Source organism: Salvelinus fontinalis, chromosome 34, assembly GCF_029448725.1.
Source record: "Salvelinus fontinalis isolate EN_2023a chromosome 34, ASM2944872v1, whole genome shotgun sequence".
NCBI lineage: Eukaryota > Metazoa > Chordata > Actinopteri > Salmoniformes > Salmonidae > Salvelinus > Salvelinus fontinalis.
In genome coordinates, this window is record NC_074698.1 from 37,221,429 (window position 1) to 37,236,276 (window position 14,848).

At 44.2% G+C, this 14,848-nt stretch overlaps 1 protein-coding gene across 8 annotated transcripts in view; it reads left to right on the forward strand.

Annotated features, from left to right (window-relative positions):
• LOC129833807 (septin-9-like) overlaps positions 1-14,848 on the forward strand; it is a 148,901-nt gene that overhangs the window by 117,016 nt on the left and 17,037 nt on the right. For 7 of the 8 annotated variants that reach the window (XM_055898613.1, XM_055898614.1, XM_055898617.1 and 4 more), the window contains one exon: positions 5,837-6,058. In XM_055898613.1, coding sequence (XP_055754588.1) covers positions 5,837-6,058 — 222 coding nt within the window. Of the gene's footprint in view, positions 1-5,836; positions 6,059-6,401; positions 6,413-14,848 lie in introns of those variants that run through there. The other variant, XM_055898620.1, reaches the window with a different exon arrangement.

Below are 14,848 nucleotides of genomic sequence, written 5' to 3' on the forward strand. Positions count from 1 at the left end.
ATGTGCCATGCATAATGCTTTATAACACTACATAGACTGTTCATAACCATTTTATAATTAGAGAGGTAGAGATAATCCATGAAAGTTCCAGAAACAGGTTCATCTTCACCTGGACTCATATCTACAATCTGCTTGGCTGACAGTTTGTGGCTTCTTAGGTTTTGTTTTATCCTGAAGGTGGTTTGTTGTCAGCTAGCAAACACAGTGATGATGTCAATGTTGTCCACATTCTGGGAAACCGACTGGAACCATACTCAATGGATGACATGTTTTTAAAGATGAGACACACACAACCCTCATCCATTCCTCTGCTTTTCTTGTCTGGTTAACTGGTCCTTCTCTCCCTGTCCCCGTGTGATAATGTGCTGCTAATGTCTCCCAGCTGTTTAGGTTAAATGGCCAACCAGACGTTCTAACTGTTGAAAGGGTCAAGGGTCATTTCAGATTTATAGGGTTTATTTTCCAAAAAGCACTCAGACACCTATGTTTCGGCTCTGCACAGCAGGCCAAGGCATCCCTGACTAACAAATACTATATCCAATCAGTTCCATGTTATGCACTTTGGAAAGACATATTGGCTGACATACTGTAGAGCCCTCAAACTCAACTCTGGACCTCGAAGCCAGTTCCACTGCTTTTTTTCATTGTTCCCCTCTAACCAGGGACTGATTTAGACCTGGGACACCAGGTATGTGCATTTAATTATCAGGTAGAACAGAAAACCAGCAGGCCCCGGACGTCATAGGGTAAGAGTTGAATACCCCTGCTGTCGAGTTTTTAGAGTTAGTTTACTTAATTTCCAGGTCTCCTTGAAGAGGGGTTTTAACCTCTAGGGATTTGATCGTGGTTAACCAAAGGCTACATTTCACAAAGTTGCACAACGTCTTAGCAGTGTAGTCAGACAAAGGTTGTCTGGCCCTCTTGTATGTGCTGTTGGTAGGTAGTGTACCTAGTGTCATCGGGTTCATGAGCTGTCAACGTACAAAGCTAGGGTTGTTACAATCCTTTGAATCGTGATACTGGTATCGTCCCAGCCCTAATCCCTGCATCGTTCCTATAGAGTTTCACCCTCTAAACCCTCGAAACTAGACGTTTCTTAACAACCAAGAATGGGAGATTAGTGTGTGTTTCTATTTACTTCTTGTTCAACAGGCCCAAACACAGCCAGGATGTACCCAGCTCTCTGGCTCCCTGTAGAGGGAACAGACAGGTACATGTATCCTCCCAAAGGGGTGCTGCAGTGTCCCCTGTAGAGGGAACAGACAGGTACATGTATGGCCCATCCTCCCAAAGGGGTGCTGCAGTGTCCCCTGAAGAGGGAACAGACAGGTACATGTATGGCCCATCCTCCCAAAGGGGTGCTGCAGTGTCCCCTGAAGAGGGAACAGACAGGTACATGTATGGCCCATCCTCCCAAAGGGGTGCTGCAGTGTCCCCTGAAGAGGGAACAGACAGGTACATGTATGGCCCATCCTCCCAAAGGGGTGCTGCAGTGTCCCCTGAAGAGGGAACAGACAGGTACATGTATGGCCCATCCTCCCAAAGGGGTGCTGTAGTGTCCCCTGAAGAGGGAACAGACAGGTACATGTATCCCAAAGGGGTGCTGCAGTGTCCCCTGAAGAGGGAAGGAAAAAGAGACAAGCTGTGACTCTTATTTAACGAAGAGAGGGTCGAGACACTGTCACCTTGTTAACCATGATCCTTCACTCCTCACCTTGCAGAGCTTGTTGTAACACTCATCATAGCAGTTCTGTACCATGGTCAGATAGTTGTGCCCTATCCTCTCCAAAGGGGTTCTGCAGTGTCCCCTGATGTTAAGTGAAAGGGCTGAGCAGTGACTCTATTTGGGATGGACAGTGCATCGTCTTGTCTCTGTAACCATGGCGATGAGCCATTGCACTTCACCTCACCCAATGAGTCTTTTACATCAGTCAGAGCCTTTTGTAAGTAACTCTGTTTACAGTACGTGACTGGCATATGAGGTTAGCTGGACATAGAGTACCAGTCAAAAGTTTGGACACACCTACTCATTCAAGGGATTTTCTTTTCTGTATTGTAGAATAATAGTGAAGACATCAAAACTATGAAATAACAAAGAACACGATCATGTAGTAACCAAAAAAGTGTTAAACAAATATTTTATATTTGAGATTCTTCAAAGTAGCCACTTTTTACCTTGATGACAGCTTTGCACACACTTGGTATTCTCTCAAACAGCTTCAGGAGGTAGTCACCTGGAATGCATTTCAATTAACAGGTGTGCCTTGTTAAGTTAATTTGTGGAATTTCTTTCCTTAATGCATTTGAGCCAATCATTTGTGTTGTGACAAGGTAAGGGTGGTATACAGAAGATAGCCCTATTTAGTAAAAGACCAAGTCCATATTATGGCAAGAACAGCTCAAATAAGCAAAGAGAAACGACAGTCCATCACTACTTTGACATGAAGGTCAGTCTATCCGGAAAATGTCAAGAACTTTGAAAGTTTCTTCAAGTGCAGTCGCAAAAACCATCAAGCGCTATGATGAAACTGGCTCTCATGAGGACCGCCAGAGGAAAGGAAGACACAGAGTTACCTCTGCTACAGAGGATAAGTTCATTAGAGTTACCAGCCTCAGATTGCAGCCCAAATAAATGCTTCACAGAGTTCAAGTAACAGACACATCTCATTGTTAACTGTTCAGAGGAGACTGAGTGAATCAGGCCGTCGTGGTTGAATTGCTGCAAAGAAACCACTACTTAAGGACACCAATAGGAAGAAGAGACTTACTTGGGCCAAGAAACACGAGCAATAGACATTAGACCAGTTGAAATCTGTCCTTTGGTCGGAGCCAAAATTTTTGATTTTTGGTTCCAACCGCCGTGTCTTTGTGAGACGCAGAGTAGCTATCCCATCTGGTTTGCGCTTTGTGGGACTATCATTTGGTTTTCAACAGGACAACAACCCAAAACACACCTCCAGGCTGTGTAAGGGCTATTTGACCCAGGAGAGTGACGGAGTGTTGCATCAGATGACCTGGCCTCCACAATCACCCGACCTCAACCCAATTGAGATGGTTTGGCATGAGTTGGACCGCAGAGTGAAGGAAAAGCAGCCAACAAGTGCTCAGCATATGTGGGAACTCCTTCAAGACTGTTGGAAAAGCATTCCAGGTGAAGAATTGGTTCCTGGTTGAGAGTGCGCAAAGCTGTCATCAAGGCAAAGGGTGTCTACTTTGAAGAATCAAATATATTTTGATTTGTTAAACACTTTTTTGATTACTACATGATTCCGTATGTGATATTTCATTGTTTTGATGTCTTCACTATTATTCTACAATGTAGAATATAGTAAAAATAAAAACCCTTGAATGAGTAGGTGTATCCAAACTGGACTGGTACTGTAGATAGCTTGGTAACCAGGTCTGTTTGTGCTTCAGCCAACTCCTCAGTCATCCTTTCTTCTACTGTATGCCATGACAACTTACATGACAGAAGAGTTGGCTGAAGCACAAACATTCTGGTCACCAGATCTATCTATGACCAACCACCCTCATATGCCAGTCAAGAACTGTAAGCGCAGGATAGAGCCAGGTACTGGAAGTTAGAATAGTGACATGTTGATCAGTATTATTCTGTACCTGTTGCAGTGGAAACTACTAGAGGAGAGGGTCCTGCATAACTTGTTGACTGGTGTCTGGACCAGGATGGGGAAGTGGTGTGGAGGCCAGTTAGAGCTAGTTCCCTATAGACTAGGTGTGTCTCTAACTCTGCCTGTTTCTATAGAAAAATGTACTTTGACATAATACTCAATTCACAAGACTTTTCTTTTGAAAACGGACTGGTATCAAGTGTTATCAGGGAACAAGATATACTAGCCTATCCTCTTCCTACCAGAAGCTAGTGTAGTAGTCTTTACAGTGAACTGATTTTCCTGGGTTTCTCTCTTCAGTGTTGTTGTTATGAGAGTTGTAACTAGCTGGAGGGAGGAGGGATGGAATCTTGATGGCTGTAAAATTCTTGGCAGCCTGCCCTGGTGGCTCCAAGAGAGGAGCTGACTGTCCTCCTTGACGTGTGTGTGTGTGTGTGTGTGTGTGTGTGTGTGTGTGTGTGTGTGTGTGTGTGTGTGTGTGTGTGTGTGTGTGTGTGTGTGTGTGTGTGTGTGTGTGTGTGTGTGTGTGTGTGTGTGTGTGTGTGTGTGTGTGTGTGTGTGTGTTCAGTCATCCTTAATAGCACTGTTGATTCCAGAGTTGTGACTAGGTCAGGTTTCAGCCCCAGTGATTTCTCTCTTGTTCACTCTCTCATCATCAGCAGGACACACCATATTAAACAATATGCCTGGTGATCAGACACCACCCAGCATACATAGTTAACTTGAGTTAGAATCTGCAGGGGGGTCCTCCTGTAACTCAGGGAAATATACAGAATATTATTCTGTGAATGTATAAGAGTCCTGCGGTGGTCAGACAAACATGTACTGGGTATCTAACCCTCAGTAGAGACTGTTTACTTCAATATGACTGTTGAGTAAGTGTGTGACTGCAGAAGGCCCTGGGTGGTTCTGAAACACGATTGGTTCAGTACTTCAGAAGGCTCTGGGTGGTGCTGAAGCACGTTTGGTTCAGTACTTCAGAAGGCCCCGGGTGGTTCTGAAACACGATTGGTTCAGTACTTCAGAAGGCTCTGGGTGGTGCTGAAGCACGGTTGGTTCACTACTGCAGAAGGCTCTGGGTGGTGCTGAAACACGGTTGGTTCAGTACTGCAGAAGGCTCTGGGTGGTGCTGACACATGGTTGGTTCAGTACTTCAGAAGGCTCTGGGTGGTTCTGAAACACGATTGGTTCAGTACTGCAGAAGGCTCTGGGTGGTGCTGACACACGGTTGGTTCAGTACTTCAGAAGGCTCTGGGTGGTTCTGAAACACGATTGGTTCAGTACTGCAGAAGGCTCTGGGTGGTGCTGACACACGGTTGGTTCAGTACTGCAGAAGGCCCTGGGTGGTTCTGAAACACGGTTGGTTCAGTACTGCAGAAGGCTCTGGGTGGTGCTGAAACACGATTGGTTCAGTACTTCAGAAGACTCTGGTTGGTGCTGAAACACGGTTGGTTCAGTACTGCAGAAGGCCCCGGGTGGTTCTGAAACACGGTTTGTTCAGTACTGCAGAAGGCTCTGGGTGGTGCTGACACACGGTTGGTTCAGTACTGCAGAAGGCTCTGGGTGGTGCTGACACACGGTTGGTTCAGTACTGCAGAAGGCTCTGGGTGGTGCTGACACATGGTTGGTTCAGTAATAACAGGTAGTGATATGGGGGGATTTCTTTACATTTCCTTAGTTTATGGTCCGCTAGTCTACACCTCGTCAACTTTTACACTGTCTCCCCAGCTCCAACACACACACACACACACCACAGGTAGTTGTCCTGGTGTGCTCAGCTGTCTGTTAGTATTAGCAGGGCTTTGGCCCATGTTAGGTCCTAATGTATGGATATTTGTTCAGACTAGTGTGTGTTCTCTAGCCCAGGTCTAGCTAGGTTATTATGTCTAGCTAGTTAACTAGCTCCTCACAGCTGTGTAGAAACCATATCCTCCCTACTCCTTCACTTGTTTCTGATGACACAGCAATATGGTTCTGCTATTCTTATGTTAGACTCACTGTATATGTTTAGTGTAGTATATTAACCCTATAAGTTGGTTACTTGAATGTATAAGGTTTTTGTTATCTTGCTACTTTAAATGATTTTCTTTATTTCACAGTAGGAAGCTCATGTAATGTGTCCAGTATGTTTCAAAGATACATGATCACACGAGAGGAAATAAATGGTTTATCCACTTGTACTGACATTTATTTCCCTCTCTCCTCAGGGTCAGAGGTCACTACCAGCTACAACAGTAGAGCCATGTCTGAGGTGGCCGTGCCCGAGATGATGATGCCACCCCCGGCGGTGCCCGCAGCATGCCAGGTGGAGAAGCCTGTGCCAGGTCCTGGCATGGGGGACTTCAGCTATGTGGGCATCGATGCCATCCTAGAACAGATGCGGAGGAAGGCCATGAAACAGGGCTTCGAGCTCAACATCATGGTAGTGGGTGAGTTAACATGAAGAGAGAGAACACACCCACATAAACAGATCAAATTCAAGTCAATCACATTTATTTTATAAAGCCCTTTTTAAGTCAGCTGTGCTTTACAAATACCAAGCCTAAAACCCCAACGAGCAAGCAATGCAAATGCCATATAGACACACACACACACACACACACACACACACACACACACACACACACACACACACACACACACAATTTGTAAGTCGCTCTAGATAAGAGCGTCTGCTAAATGACTTAAATGTAAATGTACACACACACACACACACACACACACACACACACACACACACACACACACACACACACACAATCAGCACAACATCATGGTAGTGGGTGAGTTAACATGGTGAGAGACGAATGCGTGTGTACTGTATATGATCATAGGTTTACATCAAATGAGCTCAAGATCCTGGTCTGCTGTTATTCAGCCTGAAGAAACACATGGCAGAAGGTGGTGGTGTGTGATAGGGACCAGGTTGTGTTTACGGTGAGAGGCTGAGTTACTGTTATCCAGCCTGAAGAAACACATGGCAGAAGGTGGTGGTGTGTGATAGGGACCAGGTTGTGTTTACGGTGAGAGGCTGAGTTATTGTTATCCTCTCCTGTGGTATTCAAGGAGGATATATCTCTAATTTAACAAGAGGTTCTCTCTAATTAAGAACGCTCTCATTTTCACACACACACATTTACCCCCCCTCCCCCCACACACACATTTACCCCCCCCACACACACACACATTTACCCCCCCCCCCCTCCCCCCACACACACACACAGCCTTTTGACACTCCCACCATACTGACACTCCCTCATCAGTGTGTGATGGCTCCTTTTTAAAACGGTTGATTTTTACAACACACACACACGCCTTCCTTCACCAGAGACCAGCCCCTATAAAACCCCTTTGCCATGCTGTCTCCACACCACGTCTCCATTTGATGATGTCGCGACTGTCAGTCTGCTCTGTGGGTTCTTTCCGTGGATAAAACGGCTCACTTAGACTACAGCCTACAGGGGTACTTCAAGGAAGGAGGATGCAGACTCATCCATGGAAAAGAAAATCCAAAACGACCACCTAGTCTCCTGCAGTGTATATGTGCACTCAGGTGTAATTTGTCATTTAAGTCTGCATGTGAGAACAGGGAAGGAGACAGAATATGGGACGTTGGGATAATGTTTGAATTTCTCTGCTACAGACTGCTCTGGTATGTAAAAAGTGTACTGAACAAAAATATAAATGCAACAATTTCAACGATTTTACTGAGTTACAGTTCATAGAAGGAGATCAGTCAATTGAAATAAATTCATTAGGCCCTAATCTATGGATTTCACGACTGGGCAGGGGCACAGCCATGGTTGGGCCTTGGAGGGTGTAGGCCCACCCACTTGGCAGCCAGGCCCACTGGGGAGCCAGGCCCAGCCAATCAGAATGAGTTTTTCCCCACAAAAGGGCTTTAGTACTGACAGAAATACTCCTCAGCACCACCCACACTCCCCCTCAGACAATCCCGCAGGTAAAGAAGACGGATGTGGAGGTCCTTGGCTGGCGTGGTTACATGTGGTCTGCGGTTGTGAGACCGGTTGAACGTACTGCCAAATTCTCAAAAACGACATCGGATGCAGCTTATGGTAGAGAAATTAACATTCAATTCTCTGGCAACAGCTCTGGTGGACATTCCTGCAGTCAGCATGCCAATTGCATGCTCCATTCAACTTGAGACATCTGTGGCATTGTGTTGTGTGACAAAACTGCACATTTTATAGTGGCCTTTTGTTGTCCCCAGCACAAGGTGCACCTGTGTAATGATCATGCTTTTTAATCAGCTTCTTGATATGCAACACCTTTCAGGTGGATGGATTATCTTGGTAAAGGAGAAATCCTCACTAACAGGGATGTAAACAAATTTGTGCACAACATTTGAGAGAAATAAGCTTTTTTGTGCGAATGGAAAATGTTTGATTTTTGTTCAGTGTGTATTATACAGAGAATATATAGAAAGGATGAAGAGTTGAAAAGTACACTACACTCCTCTCACATCAATCATGCCTCATAAGAATCCCCCATACTGTATAGTGGTGTGCTACATGGAACTGTCCCATAAGAATCCCCCATACTGTATAGTGGTGTGTCCTACATGGAACTGTCCCATAACAATCCCCCATACTGTATAGTGGTGTGTGCTACATGGAACTGTCCCATAAGAATCCCCCATACTGTATAGTGGTATGTCCTACATGGAACTGTCCCATAAGAATCCCCCATACTGTATAGTGGTGTGTCCTACATGGAACTGTCCCATAACAATCCCCCATACTGTATAGTGGTGTGTGCTACATGGAACTGTCCCATAACAATCCCCCATATTGTATAGTGGTATGTCCTACATGGAACTGTCCCATAAGAATCCCCCATACTGTATAGTGGTATGTCCTACATGGAACTGTCCCATAAGAATCCCCCATACTGTATAGTGGTGTGTCCTACATGGAACTGTCCCATAACAATCCCCCATACTGTATAGTGGTGTGTGCTACATGGAACTGTCCCATAACAATCCCCCATACTGTATAGTGGTGTGTGCTACATGGAACTGTCCCATAAGAATCCCCCATACTGTATAGTGGTGTGCTACATGGAACTGTACCATAAGAATCCCCCATACTGTATAGTGGTGTGTCCTACATGGAACTGTCCCATAAGAATCCCCCATACTGTATAGTGGTGTGTCCTACATGGAACTGTCCCATAACAATCCCCCATACTGTATAGTGGTGTGTGCTACATGGAACTGTCCCATAAGAATCCCCCATACTGTATAGTGGTGTGTGCTACATGGAACTGTCCCATAACAATCCCCCATACTGTATAGTGGTGTGTCCTACATGGAACTGTCCCATAACAATCCCCCATACTGTATAGTGGTGTGTGCTACATGGAACTGTCCCATAAGAATCCCCCATACTGTATAGTGGTGTGTGCTACATGGAACTGTCCCATAAGAATCCCCCATACTGTATAGTGGTGTGTCCTACATGGAACTGTCCCATAACAATCCCCCATACTGTATAGTGGTGTGTCCTACATGGAACTGTCCCATAAGAATCCCCCATACTGTATAGTGGTGTGTCCTACATGGAACTGTCCCATAAGAATCCCCCATACTGTATAGTGGTGTGTCCTACATGGAACTGTCCCATAAGAATCCCCCATACTGTATAGTGGTGTGCGCTACATGGAACTGCATTTTGAATCCTCTTTAGAAAGGTCAGTATACAGTAAGGAAGATTTTAGTTCCGCTGAGTGGGACACATCTACATGTTCTTCAGCCTACTTTTCTGTAGTGCACTGGAAGTGGGTGAGAGGGTGTGTGGGTAGGGTAAGGAGGGGGTTGAGGGGTGAGGCAGGGCCCAGGGTTAGTGTCTGTTCTCTCTCTGTGATGTGGAGTCTGTCGACAAATCTCCATTCCTCTCACATTCCCCTGTGGTTGGCCCTGGTGTCCTGGATACAGAGCTCGGCAACCTGCCACCCATTCAGCTCAGGGCTGACTGTAGACTACGCCATCACTAAAGACGTGAGACCCTGGCAGACGGACACGCTCACACACACACACATACATACAGTAGGGCAAAAAAGTATTTAGTCAGCCGCCATTGTGCAAGGTCTCCCACTTAAAAAGATGAGAGAGGCCTGTAATTTTCATCATAGGTACACTTCAACTATGACAGACAAAATTAGGGGAAAAAATCCAGAAAATCACATTGTAGGATTTTTTATGAATTTATTTGCAAATTATGGTGGAAAATAAGTATTTGGTCAATAACAAAAGTTTATCTCAATACTTTTATATACCCTTTGTTGGCAATGACAGAGGTCAAGCGTTTTCTGTAAGTCTTCACAAGGTTTTCACACACTGTTGCTGGTATTTTGGCCCATTCCTTCATGCAGATCTCCTCTAGAGCAGTGATGTTTTGGGGCTGTTGCTGGGCAACACAGACTTTCAACTCCCTCCAAAGATTTTCTATGGGGTTGAGATCTGGAGACTGGTTAGGCCACTCCAGGACATTGAAATGCTTCTTACGAAGCCACTCCTTCGTTGCCCGGGAGGTGTGTTTGGGATCATTGTCATGCTGAAAGACCCAGCCACGTTTCATCTTCAATGCCCTTGCTGATGGTAGGCTTTGTTACTTTGGTCCCAGCTCTCTGCAGGTCATTCACTAGGTCCCCCCGTGTGGTTCTGGGATTTTTGCTCACCGTTCTTGTGATCATTTTGACCCCACGGGGTGAGATCTTGCGTGGAGCCCCAGATCGAGGGAGATTATCAGTGGTCTTGTATGTCTTCCATTTCCTAATAATTGCTCCCACAGTTGATTTCTTCAAACCAAGCTGCTTACCTATTGCAAATATAGTCTTCCCTGCCTGGTGCAGGTCTACAATTTTGTTTCTGGTGTCCTTTGACAGCTCTTTGGTCTTGGCCATAGTGGAGTTTGGAGTGTGGCAGGTTGTGGACAGGTGTATTTTATACTGATAACAAGTTCAAACAGGTGCCATTAATACAGGTAACGAGTGGAGGACAGAGGAGCCTCTTAAAGAAGAAGTTACAGGTCTGTGAGAGCCAGAAATGCTTGTGTGTAGGTGATCAAATACACCACACCATCATTTGCAAATAAATTCATAAAAAATCCTACAATGTGATTTTCTGGAGAAAAAAAAATCTAATTTTGTCTGTCATAGTTGAAGTGTACCTATGATGAAAATTACAGGCCTCTCTCATCTTTGTAAGTGGGAGGACTTGCACAATGGTGGCTGACTAAATACTTTTTTGCCCCACTATTTTTGCCCCACAGATAGATAGATAGATAGATAGATAGATAGATAGATAGATAGATATATGTATATATGTATGTGTATATGTATGTATGTATATGTATGTATATGTATATGTATATATATGTATATGTATATGTATATATATGTATATGTATATGTATATATATGTATATATATGTATATATATGTATGTATATGTATATATATGTATGTATATGTATATCTATATGTATATATATGTATATGTATATATATGTATATGTATATATATGTATATGTATATATATACATATATATATATTCTACCGTTCAAAAGTTTGGGGTCACTTGTTTTTGAAAGAAAAGCAACAAAAAAAATGTCCATTAAAATAACAAACTGATCAGAAATACAGTGTAGACATTGTTAATGTTGTAAATGACTATTGTAGCTGGAAACGGCAGATTTTTTAATGGAATATCTACATAGGCGTACGGAGGCCCATTATCAGCAACCATCACTCCTGTGTTCCAATGGCATGTTGTGTTAGCTAATCCAGGTTTATCAGGTTTACCAGGTTTATTATTTTAAAAGGCTAATTGATCATTAGAAAACCCTTTTGCAGTTATGTTAGCACAGCTGAAAACTGTTGTCCTAATTAAAGAAGCAATAAAACGGTCTTTCTTTAGACTAGTTGAGTATCTGGAGCTTCAGCATTTGTGTGTTCGATTACAGGCTCAAAATGGCTAGACCTTTCTTCTGAAACTCGTCAGTCTAGTCTTGTTCTGAGAAATGAAGGCTATTCCATGCGAGAAATTACCAAAAAACTGAAGATCAAGTACAACGTTGTGTACTACTCCCTTCACAGAACAGCGCAAACTGGCCCTAACCAGAATAGAAAGAGGAGTGGGAGGCCCCAGTGCATAACTGAGCAAGAAGACAAGTGCATTAGAGTGTCTAGTTTGAGAAACAGACGCCTCACAAGTCCTCAACTGGCAGCTTCATTAAATAGTACCCGCAAAACACCAGTTTCAACGTCAACAGTGAAGAGGCGACTCCAGGATGCTGGCCTTCTAGGCAGAGTTGCAAAGAAAAAGCCATATCTCAGACTGGCCAATAAAAATAAAATATTAAGGTGGGCAAAATAACACAGACACTGGACAGAGGAATCTAAGATTGAGGTTTTCTGATCACAAAGAACATTCATGAGATGCAGAAAAAATGAAAAGATGCTGGAGGAGTGCTTGATGCCATCTGTCAAGCATGGTGGAGGCAATGTGATGGTCTGGGGGTGCTTTGGTGGTGGTAAAGTGGGAGATTTGTACAGGGTAAAAGAGATCTTGAAGAAGGCTATCACTCTATTTTGCAACTCCATACCCTGTGGACGGCGCTTAATTGGAGCCAATTTCCTCCTACAACAGGACAATGACCCAAAGCACAGCTCCAAACTATGCAAGAACTATTTAAGGAAGAAGCAGTCTGCTGGTATTCTGTCTATAACATGTGGCCAGCACAGTCAGCGGATCTCAACCCTATTGAGCTGTTGTGGGAGTAGCTTGACCGTATGGTACGTAGAAGTGCCAATCAAACTTGTGGGAGGTGCTTCAGGAAGCATGGGGTGAAATCTCTTCAGATTACCTCAACAAATTTACAACTAGAATGCCAAAGGTCTGCAAGGCTGTAATTGCTGCAAATGGAGGATCCTTTGACGAAAGAAAAGTTTGAAGGACACAATTTTTACATAAATTAAAAATCATTATTTATAACCTTGTCAACGTCTTGACTTTCCTATTCATTTTGCAACTCATTTCATGGATGTTTTCATGGAAAACAAGGACATTTATAAGTGACCCCAAACTTTTGAACGTGTGTGTGTGTGTGTGTGTGTGTGTGTGTGTGTGTGTGTGTGTGTGTGTGTGTGTGTGTGGAAATGGAAGCTGGTTCTGCTGGGCATACCTCCACGCTGTTATATGATAACCAGCCGTGACCCTCAGTCACACACTACTAATCTAATGATACCTCCACACTCCTTATATGATAACCAGCCGTGACCCTCAGTCACACACTACTAATCTAATGATACCTCCACACTCCTTATATGATAACCAGCCGTGACCCTCAGTCACACACTACTAATCTAATGATACAAGCATCTAAGAGTAGAATGGCTGATCTAGGATCAGGTCCTCCCTGTCTAACAATCTGATTCATTATCTAAAATGCAGAACGTGTCCTAGATCAGGACTCCTACTCTGAGATGGTTACTAATGTTTAATACACCTGTGTTGTTGTATTGATACCCCGTCCTTCCTCTCCACAATCTGTCTGGTCTCTGGGTCCAGCCATTCAGCTAGGGGGATCAGCATGTCTACAGCCCATCCCACTGAGCCCTGACCTTGGCCCCGTAGCTCACAGGATTCCCCTCTTCAGGCTCAGCCACTCATACCAACCGTTTAGAGGAATTCTAGACCCCTAAAGATATGTGATACAGTACCACTGGTATGGGACTCCAACAGCATGAGCACAGGCTTGGTATTGGCCTGGATAGTGCACATCTCTTCTTTAACAATCACATCGGTCCCCGAACGGGCAGTTTGGGTTTTCATAACAGGTTAATAATCCAAAATGTATTGTATGGCAATGGGTTTTGATTGGAGTACAGTAAGTGGTTAATTGTTATACTTGGTGGAAACACTGGAGAGGCTCTCTGGAAAGCTTTGATTCTTCAGGTCCGAAGCAAACACAGATGTGTTGTAAAGGGACGATGCTGTACTACTTCCCATAATGTTAGAGGTCTGAAGTCAAGACACTGAGGGCCCGGTCATTAATCAGTTGTTTGAAGCCTTAAATCCCAAAAGAAGTTTCAACATATAAACCTCCATTATTTAATGTGTGTGTGAACACTTACTAAGAACACCAGAGGCCCTGAGCTCCAGTCTGTGTTGACTTAACCAGACAGTGAACTAAACTGTGTGTGTTACCTGTCCAGGGGTCAGAAACACTACACTCTCCCTCGTTAACCCACAGTTGATCCCAGGGGCCAAAAGTGATGTTGGCGGTAGTCAGGTGCTACAGGCAATCTTTTGGGTCCATGCACAGTATGTTGTTCCCTAATTCCAGAATGTTCAGGGTTCTGTGTAGTCCAGCTTTTCAATCTATGTCTCCCATGTCCTCTCTTCTGACCCGCACACACACACACCCTCCTCTCCAGCTGCTTCCTCTCTACTGCTGATAGAGCAGAGCTCCTCTCCAGACTGCAGTGTAGCATGTCTACCCAGCGTTGCAGATGGCGGTCACATGTCCTGCCCAACAGCTGTTCCAGTCTGTTTAACAATCTATTGCAGGGGTCATCAACTAGATTCAGCCGTAGGACTTTTGTTTCTTGAGTGGATGGTCATGGGGCCTGAACATAATTATAAATCCTTTGTAGACTGTAAATGGACAGCAAGAAGCCCAAAGTGATATAATATTAGACTAAATGTGAATCATTTCAAACCTTGCTTACATTTGTATACGATCACATACATCTCTCTATTATGCGTGGGAATACTTTGGAACAGAATTCCCCCCCCCCCAAAAAATATCACTTGGAGCTGGACATAAGACTGTGTTTTGTTTTATGTCCAATAATAAAAAATAGTTTACAGTTAGGGAACCCTGCTGTATTGGGAGAGATAAGAGAACAGGGGGAGGTGTGTGTGCGTCAGACTTATGGTGCGTGTGTAACCCAAAGGTCTTTGTCGACAATGGCCAGTTTTATAGTGCAGTGATCTGAGCCAGCGTCAGCTGCACAAACCACAGATGGTTGAGTTTCACACTTATGGAAGACTGGGTTTCTCCAACCAACTGCTCTATGGCGGATAAGGCCCAGATCAGTTCAAGGCTCAGTGTGGTTTAATTGACAGCAGAGCTCTTCCCTAGACTGCAGGTCTGAGCCCTGAAAGGACATGTATTTCGTTTAGGCCAA